This window comes from Halichoerus grypus, chromosome 8 (assembly GCF_964656455.1).
Source record: "Halichoerus grypus chromosome 8, mHalGry1.hap1.1, whole genome shotgun sequence".
Taxonomy (NCBI): Eukaryota; Metazoa; Chordata; class Mammalia; order Carnivora; family Phocidae; genus Halichoerus; species Halichoerus grypus.
In genome coordinates, this window is record NC_135719.1 from 123987518 (window position 1) to 124002815 (window position 15298).

The 15298-nt window shown below is 39.1% G+C and overlaps 1 protein-coding gene across 4 annotated transcripts in view; it reads left to right on the top strand.

The window, feature by feature from the left end:
- PSEN1 (presenilin 1) overlaps positions 1 to 15298 on the top strand; it is a 72725-nt gene that overhangs the window by 44900 nt on the left and 12527 nt on the right. For all 4 annotated transcript variants that reach the window (XM_078053879.1, XM_078053882.1, XM_078053881.1 and 1 more), the window contains 4 exons: positions 1373 to 1440; positions 2241 to 2461; positions 6813 to 6911; positions 13004 to 13090. In XM_078053879.1, coding sequence (XP_077910005.1) covers positions 1373 to 1440; positions 2241 to 2461; positions 6813 to 6911; positions 13004 to 13090 — 475 coding nt within the window. The remainder of the gene's footprint in view (positions 1 to 1372; positions 1441 to 2240; positions 2462 to 6812; positions 6912 to 13003; positions 13091 to 15298) is intronic.

Genomic DNA, 15298 nt, shown 5'->3' on the forward strand with positions numbered 1-15298 from the left:
ACCTTTTCCCAAATTGTACCATCTTATGAAGTTGTTTTAAAGAAAAAGAGGCAGCAAGAATTTTTAAGAAATCTTTTCTTTCAAAGGAATTAATAATTACAGATCACCTTGGGTGATCAGAACAAAACAAGAGAAGATTAACATATATTTTAATCACAACTAGATTTTGATAGCTTAGAGCCTGATTATTGGAACAACTGGATCTGGGAGGTGGGTGTGGGAGATTTTTTTTTTTAATGAAGACAAAATAGTATTCCAGTTAAGAGATGATGTTTGGGGGTTGCCTGGGTGGCTCAGTCAGTTAAGCGTCTACCTTTGGTTCAGGTCATGATCCTGGGGTCCTGGGGTCGAGCCCTGCATTGGGCTCCCCGCTCAGTGGGGAGTTTGCTTCTCTCTCTCCCTCTGCCACTCCCCCTGCTTATACTCTCTCTCTCTCTCAAATAAATAAATAAAATCTTAAAAAAAAAAGATGATATTTGGAATAGTAAACTTCATTGAAAGATTGAAGCATATAATGGGTGTATCCACCTCAAAATAATTTCAGTTTTGGAAATTACTTGACAAATTTTTGTGCTTCTCCATTCTGTTCTTAAAAACCCCAGGCTCCCTGAGTTGTATAGTATTTTCCCAAATACACCCATTACGTAAAATTACCATTTAAAATGTTCATCTTGTGTAACAGATTACAAAAGTCAAATCTGATTCTCTCATATTCATAAGCTATACGAGTAATAGTAATATTTACATAGTGTTGTATGAATTCTGCATAATAAGGATGGACTGACTTATAAGTGTTCCAAAGAATTTGTAGTATTACTACTTATTAATGAACCATGTAAAATAAACAGAAAGCATTATAATGCTTACTGAAACTTTAGATTCTGAATATTATTTTATCAAACGGCTATGTAACTTAAGGCCTATTTTAAAATACACTTGTATATATACATAAGTCACTTAATGGACTATCTTATTTTCAGTTTCATTGAATTTTATTTTATTCAGTTTATTTCTGTTTATTTCAGAAATACCACAAAATTTTTCCATTGAAAATTTTGCTTCTTTAAAGTTTAAATGTTGACTGTTGGCTCTGTTGAGAATTTATTTTAGAATGCATTATTTTAAAAATTTCACATATTTCTAAAGGAACAAAGGTCTATATATGTCTTGCTGAATTTTCTATTTTCTATTCTGAGTAGTTCAGTACCAAAGAGTTCCAATATAAGTATGCACTGATCCTGAAGTCAGTTTGAGTTCTGCCATTTGAAAAGAATAACATATACAGAAATAATATATTATTTTTGAAGTAAGAAATTTGCCTTTCTTTAGGGTATGGGATCTGTTAATTATATTGAAATGCTTTCTTTTCTAGGTCATTCATGCCTGGCTTATTATTTCATCTCTGTTGTTGCTGTTCTTTTTCTCATTCATTTACTTGGGGTAAGTGGTAAAATATTTGTTCTGTTTTTCAGAAATTAACTCTGTTTGAGCTATATAACTGTCACTTAAAGCCATGTACTTTGTTGATGAAATACTCTTAAATTATGATTGTTTCCATATGTAGTTTGTACTTGGTATGTTTAAGACTAGTTAGTATTATAAAATAAATTTTTTTTCATGGCTGCACTAAATTTCATTTTATGAAAATAACATCATATGTCCTAGCTATAAAATTTATTGTGGATGTTTAATTTTTCTAATTTCAGATATTTTAAACTAGGGTTTCTTTCCATTGTGGCATTTTTTTTTTTTTTAAGATTTTATTTATTCATCTGAGAGAGAGCCTGTACACGTGAGGGGGTGGGGAGGGACAGAGGCAGAAGTAGACTTCCTGCCAAGCAGGGAGCTGGACATGGGACTTGATCCCAGGACCGGAATCATGACCTGAGCCAAAGGTAGAGGCTTAACCGATTGAGCCACCCAGGCGTTCCATCCATTGTGGCATTTTAAGTGATATGTGGCCTTTTTTTAGTTTTTGTATTTACTTTTACAGCTATGACCTATGATACTGGTTTCCCAGTTATATGAATGATACAGAGTTTTCTGTTAAAGTAAGCTCAACTTGAGAGAAAAAGTGAATTTAAAGAAAACTGTTAAATAGCACAGTTTGATATAAGATATGGGAAAAATATGAAGGTAGGATATGAATATCTAATTTGAGGGAACCATATTTCTAAACAATGTTTTGATGAAAATTACTGTACATAAATAATTTTAGATCTCTGTTTAATTTTTTTCAGGGAAGTGTTTAAAACCTACAATGTTGCCATGGACTACATTACTGTTGCACTCCTGATCTGGAATTTTGGTGTGGTGGGAATGATTGCCATTCACTGGAAAGGGCCTCTGCGACTCCAGCAGGCATATCTCATTATGATCAGTGCCCTCATGGCCCTGGTATTTATCAAGTACCTTCCAGAATGGACAGCGTGGCTCATCTTGGCTGTGATTTCAGTATATGGTAAAACTCAAGACTGACATTTTGTTCATCACAGAAGTACCTCACTGGTGTGTTTCCCTTCCTTTTCCAGTTATCTTGACTTAGGAAAGCAATAACAGTTACACCTCATAGCTCTTCAATAAATAATTAATTAGCTGTAGTGTCTTTTTCATATAAAGATTTCCATTTTTTTGAGGTTCAGTTCTTTAAAAATGTCTTACTGTCCCCCAGTTTAAGCCAGTGATGGATTAGTGGAAGGATGCATAGACTTCTGTTCAGAAGACTTAGATTTAAATCCTGTCTCCACCACCAACAGTCTTTGTGACGCTAAGAAAAAGCCTGACTCTTTGAGCTTCAGTTTCCTCATTTGGAAAATGGGCACGGTACTTCTCAGAGTTGTAAGAGTTCAGAACCTATGTTGAAAAGCACTAGCAGAGTGCTTCACACACATAAAATGCTCAATTAGTTTTTAAATCAAAATTAGGACACCTACCTTTTATAAGGCAACTTGGGTAGAATTATTCTTTTAAAAATAAAACTTACTTGGGCAGTGTGAGATTCAAATTCATTAACAACGAGTGTCACATGGGTTCCAAACAGTCACAGTGTATTCTTGCCATGAATGACAAAAGCAGCTGTATAGGTGTGTGCTCTCCGGCTGTCACCCTGCATGAAAGCCAGAAAGAGAGCCACTTTCAGAGGTCAGTATGTGGTCTCTATATAATAATTTTATCCCTATTCAAATGCTTATTAAAATGTCAGGTGACCTGTAGTAGGAATCCTCATCATCCCCACTTGATGAGGAAAAAGTCCATGGAAATAGAATTAAGTTGGTTCTGTTCTCATATTTGAGCAAGTAGTCCTAGAACTATAGTCATGTACTCTCTGTGTCTTTCATAAAGACCTTAGGTGATACAGCACTTGATGGTTTGCAGAGTCCCCGTGTATACTCTGGCCCCCACCCAATCAGCAACTGGTAAATACTTTGCAGTCAGAGGTTTTACTAATATGTTCTTCTGTTCAGTGCCTTTTTCAACAGCTGCAGTTTGCCTTCACCTTCAGAGGGACACACTGTATCGTTACCTGGCTGCTGGTGGAATTCTTCCACAGCCCTACCTTTGCATACAATTTTTGTTGACTAGATCTTAACCACATCCAGCTTTCTCCAGGAGCACAGATAGAACATCACATCGATGATATTATCCTCTGAAGAGATTCATTTGACGTATTCATTGAAGACATACAAATAGTCACACAGGAGCTCAAAAAAAGGGGTGGGCATTTGCTGTACATAGTACAAGGCTTTGCCACCCCAGTTGAATTCCTGAAAATTATTTAGTAAGGCTTCTATATCTCTGACACTGTCAAGAAATAGCAACAGAGCCTCCCTACACCCACAATGTTAAAACAAGCCCAGTATATTTTAGGGCTTTTTGGGATCTGGAGGCAGCATATTCCTCATTTACAAATTTTACTTAAGCCTGTTCATACTGTTACAAATTGGCCCATCTTGAATTGGGGCCCCCTACGATAAAGGGCTCTAGAATCTGTCCAGATTGTAAGAGAACAGTCACTTCTCTTAAAGTCCCCTCCAGAGAATCATTCACTGTAGAAGCTATAGCAACCTCCTCTCACACCTGAAATCTCTGGACCACCCATGATGATCAGAAGTTGCCCATGGATTCTGGTTTGAGAAACTGCCCTCCTCAGTCCCATGCTGTACACTTAGAGAGGCAGTTGGAGAGTGCATACTGAGCTCTCCTGGAAACAGGTTCTCACAGGCCCCGAACCCGTGAAGCTCCACATCCTTCTGTGGGTTATGGAGACAGTGTTCTACAAGCTCAGGCCAGCTACCAGGGCCTCCTTGCTAATGTTACCTACAGGATACAGCTAAGTCTGGGCCTTCTGGAGTATCACACCTACAAGAGAGGTGGCCTCTTCTGTCCTCAGTCCCTTGCTTGTTGACAAGGTGCTAGAGGAGCTCACCCCGCTCTTGGACCTGTGGCTACCTGGGGAGCCAGTGAACAGCAGTGGGAGTTTGTACACCTTATGAACAGCATCAAAATTATATGTGATGAAGCTTACTGAAGAGCCCCTTCTTTTCATTACCTAATCCAGACATCCTTGATCGAAGAGTGGGATCCAGGGGTCAGCAAAATTAGATGAACTGTAGCCAGTCACCTTATCCTAGTCAACAGTTGGCTCCATCTGTGCATTTTTACAGACTCTTGGGCCATTGCCATGGTTTAGTCATCTGGCTCCACCAATGATAGCAACAGCAATTACTTATCCAAGGTTTTCCTCTTTGAGGAAAATGACTACAAGAATCTCTGGCCTCACAGATACTCAAAATATGTATCAAGGTTACACATGTCTCTGTACATATTAAAGCTACAGTACAGGCCTCACTTTATCCATTGTGGACTTCCAGACATTGTTAATAGTGCCGATCTCACCTGTAAAGGTATACAATGCTGGGCTCTTGAACAAGAGTTTCAGTGGGACTTTCACCGTCCCTACCAGCCTCGGGCTACAGACCTCACAGAGCACCATTGTGACATACTCAAGCAAGTTAAAATTTAATTAAATGGAACATGGCATATTTCTATCATCAGTCAGACATCAGAGGTGAATTTTAAAAGAGTCTGGTTCTATTTTTATATGTTCAAAAACAACAGAGTGCCAGTTCTGGAGGCAGCCATATCTGGTTCAAATCCAGGCTCCTCTCCTATCACTTATTGGCTGTGTGACTAGCACAGTAATCAACCCTTAAGTCTTAGTTATTATGAAGATTAAATGAAAAAATACATATAACACACTTAGAACAGTATCAATAAACGTTAGCTGTTATTTTTTAAAATATATAATCCTGTAAAGTAATCAAGGCAGTAATTCCTGTTTTACTGCACCTAATAGACCTGAAGTTTAGAGAGGTGAAGTATTTGCCCAAGCTTAACACTGTTTGGTCTAGAATCTGAATCCCAAGTCCAGTATTCTTTCTACTACATTACACTATTTCTCCCATCAACACTCTTTCTTCCATATGATACAAATGATTATTTCTCCAGACCTTTGAGTTCCTTTAAGAGACTTTTGTATCCACTACTTAGAGTAGTGTTTCTCAAGTCCCTTTTTACAACGTCAGAAGATTTTTTAATTTGTCCCACAGGTTCTAAAATTTTTTAAACAAAATTCACTTTAATTGTCTAAAAATAAGGGAGTTTAGCATTTAGCACTTCTATTAGGGGCAGCATGTCATAAAACCAAGATAGTTACAGGACGTGCAGCTTCAAACAGGTTGAAAATCTCCTTATTTCAGAGTGCAGCAAATCTCCCTTTTCTCATCCAAAACAAATCAAAGTGGAAGCAGTGAGAGCAGAGAATTCTTTGTGTGTGTTTTATTATATTAGTGGTAGTCAATGCAGTATTCAAGGAGACATGACCACTTGCAGGCGTGAGGGTTTTTTTTTACTTAAATGCATCTGAATGATGGTGATGTCTACACAAGCTGTGAAGTCTTCCTTCACAAATTTAGCTACACCTGTTTTAATATTTTTAAATGTTTGAAATTTTCTGTACTTCTATAATCTGAATTTTTATGGCACAGAAAATGTCAGAAAAATTGCAGTTGATGGAAAGAGATGGTGGTAGAATCAAGAATAGTTTAGGCAAATTGCTTCTGTTCTGAGTTGCTGTTTTTGTGAAAAAATAACCCACTTTTCAGCACCACATGCATTCTAAGACCTGACAGTGTGAAGTGCTTTTGACAGAAGTACAAAAGAAATACTAAAAGGTTTTCATGCAAAGATTTATTTTGTTTTGTTTAAATTTACTATCCTTTAATTCAAGTATCCCTAAGTAGTACATACACTATTTTTAAAAAGGAAAGGGAATGAGTCTCTGTTACACTGCTCTTCATATTTTGAAAAATTCAGTCATCCCCTCTATTAAATTCCTCTCGTTGTAAAGCTTCTGTCTGTGGCTCGTAGATATGATTTGTTCAGAAATGGCTGTCTTTGTTTCTGCTTATTGGAAATTGACAACAGCTCTAGAATAGTTCTTTCTTGTCATTATCTCTGCCTCTTTTCTTCAGCCCGGGAAGACTTATTCCTGGAACTCTGTGATGGTACACTGTAAACTAACCAAATAGGCAAATCCAAAGTGAAATTTACACTGATTATCTGTGTGGTTTTGTGTATTTTGTTTAGGTTGTTTTTCCCCCACCTGTTTACCTGCTGTTTATTTCATATTCATTCAGTATTCCTGCGTAAACAGGACATTAACCCTTTTCCCTTGGTTAATTCCTCCCTAACACACCCATTTGTAAGTTTAGCCAATACATTTTTCCAGATTTTTTTTTTCCTCTTTCTAGATTTAGTGGCTGTTTTGTGTCCAAAAGGCCCACTTCGTATGCTGGTTGAAACAGCTCAGGAGAGAAACGAAACTCTCTTTCCAGCTCTTATTTACTCCTGTAAGTATTTTGGAATGATGTTAAATTCGTACTCAGCTTAGAATTTATAGGAACTCAAACACATGTAATTATGGTCATTATTATGATACTTTTTCTCATCTTAAATGCATAACATTAAGACAACTTCTACACATTCCTGTTTCCTTGCAAACTGTTGTCTTCCACCTGACACTGGTTCAAGAGAGTTTTCAGTAGGTGTAGAAATAGAAGAAATATTTAGAGGTGGGGAGCCATTACTCTCATTTAAAATCTTGTTAGTCTGGGATGCCTGGGTGTCTCAGTCGGTTGAGCATCTGCCTTCAGCTCAGGTCATGATCCCAGAGTCCTGGGATGGAGCCCCACATTGGGCTCCTTGCTCAGCAGGGAGCCTGCTTCTCCCTCTGCCTGCCGCTCCCCCTGCTTGTGCACGTGCTCACTCTCTCTGACAAATAAAATCTTTTAAAAAAATAAAATCTTACTAGAGTTATCGAGCACTTTTTTTTTTTTTAAGATTTTTATTTATTTCCGAGAAAGAGAGAACACAAGTAGGGGGAGCAGGAGAGGGAGAAGCAGGCTTCCCGCTGAGCAGGGAGCCTGATGCGGGGCTCGAACCCAGGACCCTGGGGTCATGACCTGAGCCGAAGGCAGACGCTTAACCGACTGAGCCACCCAGGTGCCCAAGAGTTAATCGAGCACTTATTACAGAGGAATCTTGCCCTAGCTTACTGAAAAAATTGTACTGTTCCTTCACAATGTGCCCCTTTTTTATTATTTTGGGATCCCATTCTTCCTAATCATTCAGTACATGTGCATTTGGGCATTGACCTGCTGCCACAGAACACTGTGGGAGACATAAAGATGTTTAAGATACTTTGCCTTACTCAGAGCTCCTTTGCTTATAGTTTAGAGGTGAGATAAGACAAATGTATAAATAAGCAACATCCAGCATTGTTACCAGATTCAGAGGAGGCACAATTGAAGTGTAAAGAGAGTTCAGAAGAAGGGAAACCTGGCTGGGGAATCAAGGAAGGCTTTGTGGCTGAGATAGCATTTGGATTGAACCTTTTAAGGATGGTGGGATTTCAGCAAACACAGATGGGAGCGTTGATTCCATAAGTGGGCTTGTCAAAGAATGGCTTTGAGAGATGTAAGTGTAGAGTATCTTTATCAAATTTCAGGTGTTTAGATTGACTAGAACATGGAGTAAAAATGGGAGAGAGTTCTAGGGGGAAGAGTTTGGAAAGGCAGATTAGGGCAAGATCAGGGATAGCTTTGAGTGGCTGGTTTAGATATTTGTATGCTATTCAGTGATCACTGGGAAATCAAAGGTTCCTGAGCACAAGAGTAATGTGACCAGAGCTGTGGCCCCATAGACTTGCAGCATTGTGCAAGCTGAATTGTGGGTGGTGAGAACCGAGGTGATGGCTGATAACGAAGCAGATACAGTCACAATCTAGGTGGGAAATAATGAGGGTCTGAACTGTGGTATTGTTAATGGCAGATCCAGGAAGAGGACTGATTGACGAGAGGTTTTAGAGGTAGAATCAGTAGTTCTTAGTAACTGATGAGACAAGTTTTAAGCCTGAAGGAAAGGTGATGAAGAAGAGGTGTTTTTCTTGTTTGAGGAACGTTTAGTTTGTCTGTAGCCCATAGCTTACTTAGTTGGTGGGACCTGTGAACCAGGTAGAAATTCCCAGTATAAGTTTAGAAGTGAAGTACTAGTGCTTGGGGAATGGTTGATTAGAGGTGCGGAATTGAAAGCGTAGCAGGGTGGTTGAGACTTCGGAAGTGGATGAGTGGTTCAACAAAAGTGGATGAGAAGAGGATGTCAAGGAGAGAACTTTGTCAACTCCTGTGTTTAGAGAATGAGAAAATGAAGAGAAAACAACAGTAAAGGGAAGAGAAGAAAATTGGGATAGTCAGGATTTTTCACTTAACAATATCAGGACATGTTTTCCATGTCAGCATGGGAAGTGGCTGCATAGTATTCTCTATATAGATACTCAGAGAAGGGTGTCCTGGTTGATAGACCTTTAGATCATTTCCATTTCTTTTCTGTCACAAAGAGTGCTTGTAGAGATCATCCATCTTTGTGAAATTTTTTGTATGGTACAATTTTAAAAATGGAATTGCTAAGTCAAAGCGTGTATGCTTTTAAATTTTGATGGATCCAAATTGCCTCCTAAAAAGGCTATACCAGTTTATATTTCCTTTAGTAGTGCGAGGTACCAGTTTCCTTATACCTTCATTATTACGTGTGTGTGAAACTAAGAGGCAAAAAATAACCTCTTGTTTTATTTTGATCTTGGCTTATTAACGAATAACTATTAGTGATTATTTGGACTTTTTTTCATGTTTTTCTTAGCTATATACTTATATTTCTTGTTTTGTGACTGGGTATAATATTCTTCTCCATATTTTCAAAATTTTCAATGGCACAAGTAATACATTAATGTATTATGCTGGAAAAAATTAAATATTGTAGATAAAGCTGAATTTCACTATAACTGGCATCCCTAGGAGCGCCTGGGTGGCTCAGTCGTTAAGCATCTGCCTTTGGCTCAGGTCATGATCTCAGGGTCCTGGGATCGAGCCCCACATCGGGCTCCCTGCTCAGCGGGAGTCTGCTTCTCCCTCTCCCTCTCCCACTCCCCCTGCTTGTATTCCCTCTCTCGCTGTGTCTCTCTCTTTGTTAAATAAAACAAAACAAAACAAAACAAAACTGTCATCCCCAATCTTAATACCTTACCAAGCAGTTACCCCTGTTACCAGTTTGATATATCCTTGTAGACTTTTTTTTTTTTTTTTAGCCTATTTTTCTATTGGGTTATTGGAAAAAATGCTCTAAAAGAAGCCAAAGATGAGGACTAAGTAAACCATATAGAATTTGGTGCCTTGGGACATTTTCAGTGACATTTAAGAGAACAATTTCAGTAGAGTGGTAGGGCCAGAAGCAGTGCTCCAAAGGGAGGGCAGTGTGTCCGTGTTTTGCTGTTGCTGGTGGTGGAAGTTACGGTGTGGCCAGAGAATGGGTGGTGAGGGAGGAGAGGTACAGTAAACATCACCTACTATAGAGATTCCTGTCCACAGGCAGAGCAATGGTGACCTGAGGGGACGGCAGGCCTGAGGAAAGGTGTTTCCAGGAGATAGAAGATGTAATTGTGTTTCTAAGGTTGAGGGGAAGGAGCCAAGTGGAGAAAGCCTTTGAAGAGACCAGCCAGAAGGAATGATTAATGGAGCAAGGTTATCAACAAAGCAGGTAGAAATTGCTCTGAGAGTTCAGGAAGAGGAATTAGAAGAGAACAGGGAAAGACTTGGACGGAAGGAAAAGGAAGAGAGAAAAGCCAGAAGGTAGTGAGACATAGTGAAAGAGAGAGGTAAAGTTGGGAGCACATTGTAGTTGACCTTCATCTTTCTTGTGAACTCAGTGTGAGATCATTTGGGGGAAGTGGAGAGACGGGGACTGTGCTTGTATGTGGAGAAGTCTGGTCAAATGTTAGAAAACTCATTGCCTAGAATGCAAGGATCTTTGTTCTTTTTCCAATATAAATTTATTATCGTGTGCTTCCTGTGTTTTTTGGCAGAAAAGAGCAGGTGAAGTTTTGAACATCAACATTTTCCTCTTAATCAGCATTTGGGTGTGAGCTTCTTATGTGTTATTCCTGGAAATTAAAATCGACTATGTATTTTATATTTGTGCATACAGAATGTCCCGCCAAATGTTGATAGTGAATGCTGGGTGGAAGTAACTTAAGTATCCAAAGGGAACACTTTCAAATAATTATGGTACATTCATACAATAGATAATTATACAGCCATTAGAAAGAATGAGGTAGCTCTGTATATGTCCAATTGGTTTTTTTAATGTTAAAGATTATATACTAAATACAGAAAGCAAGATTTAGGGATGACTAGGTGGCTCAGTTGGTTAAGCATCTGCCTTTGGCTTAGGTCGTGATCTCACGGTCCTGGGATCAAGCCCTGTGTCGGGTTTCCTGCTCATTGGGGAGTCTGCTTCTCCCTCTCCCTCTGCCCCTCCCCACCTCCGCTTGTGTGCTCTCTCTCTCTCTCTCAAATAAATGAATAAAATCTTTTAAAAAAGCAGAAGAAAGCAAGATTTAAGCAATAATGCAATATCCTATGGGAGGAAGGGAGCTATATTTGGATTTGGATGTATGTGTATATACAATCCCGATGATACATTTAAAAAACTGACAAAAGGCTAATAGTGTTTACCCCTGAGAAGTGGGATTTAAAGACTGAGGTAACTTTTATATTTTTCTTTATACCTTTTTCCACTTGTAGAGTTTTAATTGTACTTTGTGTTTTTTATTTTTTTATTTATTTTTTAAAGTTTAATTTATTTGAGAGCGAGAAAGAGAATGAGTGGGGGGCAGAGGGAGAGGGAGAAGCAGGCTCCCTGTTTATATGTATTTTTGTATTATTGTTGGTGTATTTTCGGTATAAATTCCCAGAAGTGGTATTCCTGGGTCAAAGACTTAGTGCACAGGTAGTTTTTTGTTAATTGCAGTATAGTTGACATACAGTCTTACAGGAGTTTCACACGTACAGCATAGTGATTCGTTATTTACATACGTTATGAAATGTGCACCATGGTAAGCATAGTTACCATCTGTTACCTTACAAAGTTATTATAATATTATTGACTATATTCCTTCCCTTGCTGTACTTTACATCCATGACTTATTTTACAACTGGAAGTTTGTAGCTCTTAATCCCCTGCACCTATTTTGCCCATCCCCCCTCCACTCTGGCAACCACGTTTCTTCTCTGTATTTATGAGTTTGCTTCTGTTTTGTCTTATTTATTCATTTGTTTTAGCATAATAGCATAAACATCTAGGTCCATCCATGTTGCAAATGGCAAGATTTCTTTCTTTTTTTTTTTTTTAAGATTTTACTTATTTTAGAGCTAGAAAGAGAATGAGCTAGCAGCGGGAGGGGGTGGGGTGGGAGGGAGGGACAAGCAGACTGCGCTGAGTGCGGAACCCAACGTGGGGCTGGATCCCACAACACCGAGATCATACCCTGAGCCGAAATCAAGAGTTGGATGCTTAACAGACTGAGCCACCCAGGTGCCCCAACTTCATTCTTTTTTATGGCTGAGTAATGGCATATGTAGTTTTGTTAGATGTTACCAAATTCCCCTTCAATAAGGGCTATATAGGGGCTATTGCATTTTTCATCCCACCTGCAATATATGAGAAGCACCATTTTAATGTATTCATGTTGTCCTTTAAAATGTGACAGAGATGTATGTGTTATATATTTAGATCTATATGGATTATGTATGTATTTTTGTGGAAGGGACATAGAACAGGCCAGTTGACTATCCCCTTTATGTTTATTGCTTTTAACCTTTTTTTATTCCTTGTATATCACAGTTTAGCATTATTGAATATCCCAGAGGTCAGGCATCCTTAGAATCATAATGATAATGTGATACTTTTGAGAGTCCCGGTTTGTTCTCTAATTTAGTTCCAATAAGTAATTTTCATCAGTGTTTTTCATCAGTGATTTCACATTATTTTAGGATATTCAACTAGTCCAGCTGTTTTTTCAGTAGGGTCTTGCTGGCCTGAACAGTTTTCCCTATGGATACTTTTCAGGGACTGGAAATGATGAAATTTATGGTTTTACAATAGCAGCTGTAGTTTGAAAGCTAGAGTAAACGCTCAGTTTTAGAATTTTTTCTTTAGGGGTGCCTAGGTGGCTCAGTTAAGCGTCTCCCTTCGGCTCGGGTCGTGATCCCAGGGTCCTGGGATCGAGCCCCGCATCGGGCTCCCTGCTTGGTGGGGAGCCTGCCTCTCCCTCTCCTGCTCCCCCCTGCTTGTGTTCCCTCTCTGACTATGTCTCTCTCTGTCAAATAAATAAATAAAATCTATAAAAAAAAAAAAAGAATTTTTTCTTTAATCTGCCAAAATCAAAGAAAGTCTTTTGTGGTTTTAAATATGCATTTACTTCTGATTGTTAAGGATTCTTAAGGCAACATTAAGAAGATTGGTGATTTCTGTAGAAAGATAATGGCCTGTTCTCTATTCATGTACTTTCTGTGTTTCAAGTTCTTACCTGGATTTTTGTCTTTCTCAATAGCAACAATGGTGTGGCTGGTGAATATGGCAGAAGGAGATCCAGAAGCCCAAAGGAAGGTATCCAAAAACTCCAATTATAATGCACAAAGTAGGTGTCTTTTATTTGGTAATTTCCTGGTTTTTCCGGGTCATTGTCCTGTTATATTGGCTAACAGTGAGCTATGAAGCAGTGATTTTAACCTCTGTCTTTGGTCATGGACTCTTGAGAATCTCCTGGAAGCTGTGGTAATACCCAGTAAATACAGATAAATATTTAAGAAGTTCAGGTGCTCTAAACCCAACCATACAGCCAAGAGACCTAGGTAAAGAATTTCTGCCATTAAATACCATTAATACCAGTATGGAAAGGTTCAAGTTGAGGCTGTGATTTAAAAAAGAAAAAATAATCTTGCTCTCCAAACGTGTAAAAATGAGAGCCTCTTGTCTGATATGGCCAGCGTAACTTAAATATAATTTGACTTGAGATGCGATCATGTTTATGCCAAGAAGATAAAATATTCCAGGTGGACATGACTTTCTGGAGGAGGATAAAACTGATGATCCAGGCTGGGAGATTGAAAACCCTCTTGTGGATACACAGATGATGTTAAGGCGAACAGAAGTTAGGAGTTGTTAGAATTGGAATAATGGCACACTAAAAATAGTCAAGAAGAAAGGAAACTTTATTTTTTAAAAGATTTTATTTATTTATTTGACAGAGAGAGAGACAGCGAGAGAGGGAACACAAGCAAGGGGAGTAGGAGAGGGAGAAGCAGGCTTCCTGCTGAGCGGGGAGCCCAATGTGGGGCTTGATCCCAGGACCCTGGGACCATGACCCGAGCCGAAGGCAGACACTTAAGGACTGAGCCACCCAGGTGCCCCAAGAAGAAAGGAAACTTTAAAAGAAAACAAAGAGCTAACCTTAGAGGAAGCTGAGAAATAGGCAAAGATTGGTGAGAGAAGAAAAAGGGCCTTAATTGGGTTACTGTCGGGGCGCCTGGGTGGCTCAGTTGGTTAAGCGACTGCCTTCGGCTCAGGTCATGATCCTAGAGTCCTGGGATCGAGTCCCGCATCGGGCTCCCTGCTCAGCAGGGAGTCTGCTTCTCCCTCTGACCCTCCCCCTCTCATGTGCGCGCTCTCTCTCTCTCTCTCTCTCTCTCAAATAAATAAATAAAATCTTAAAAAATAAAAAAAAGATCCTTGATGACCCTCAAAATTTAAAAAAAAAAAAAAAAAAAAAATTGGGTTACTGTCTATCGGGAAAAGGAAAGTTTAGGTTTAAAGAGCCATGAAATCCGCTGAGTTAGAATTTGGGGTAACAGCAAAGAGCACACTTTTAACTGGAAATTCTGCAGTGAGCAAGGCAGCAGAACCAGTAGGAGACCTGGTGGAGAAGAAGGAAATATATTGGAAACAATTGCTATAAGTCTGGCTATTGTGTTGATCTGTGTTAAGCTAAAGACAATTAAAAGATGAGTTGTCTATGAGTATATATATATATGAGTCTGGTGAAAAAGATTTTATTCTTTTGACAAATATTTTTAAGATTTTTATTTATTCATTTGAGACAGAGACATACAGAGAGAGAGAAAAAAAAAACATGAGCAGGAGGGAAGGCAGAGGGAGAGGGAGAAGCAGACTCTCCAATGAGGAGGGAGCCCAACGTGGGGCTTGATCCCAGGACCTGGAGATCCATGAACTGAGCCGAAAGCAGATGCTTAACCGTCTGAGCCACCCAGGCGCCCCTTGACAAATACTGATTGAGCGCCTAACTGTGCGCCTGGTATTTTACTAGGCACTGGAATGTAGCACTGAACAAGATATCCTGTCCCTTTGGAGCTTATAACCTATTTGGATAGACACAAATGTTCAACAAATAATTCCATAAATAATTCATACAGTTGTGATAAGCACTACAAAGGAGAAGTATGGTTGCTATGAAAGTTTATAGTAGAGGAATATCATTTACTCTGCAAAGTCAGGAAGGCTTCCCTGAGGAAGTGATAATAGGTGACAACCAGCTGACAAGTAGAACTTTCCAGAAGAGGAAACAACGGGAAAGAGCCTTGAAATTAGAAGGAGCTAGGTGAACTTACAGAGTTCCTCAGTGGGAGTGCTGTGATATTTTGGGTGGGCAGTTCTTCATTGTGTGGGGCTTCCCCTCATTGCAGGTTTTTTAGCACATCTGGCCCCTCACTCACTAAATGCTAATAGTGGCTTTGAGGTATTGCAGTAGGCAAAAAGCCCTCCATCCTAAATATTTCCAAACACCCCCTGGAAGGGAGGTGCTACCCATTAGCTAAAAAACTCTGTGTTA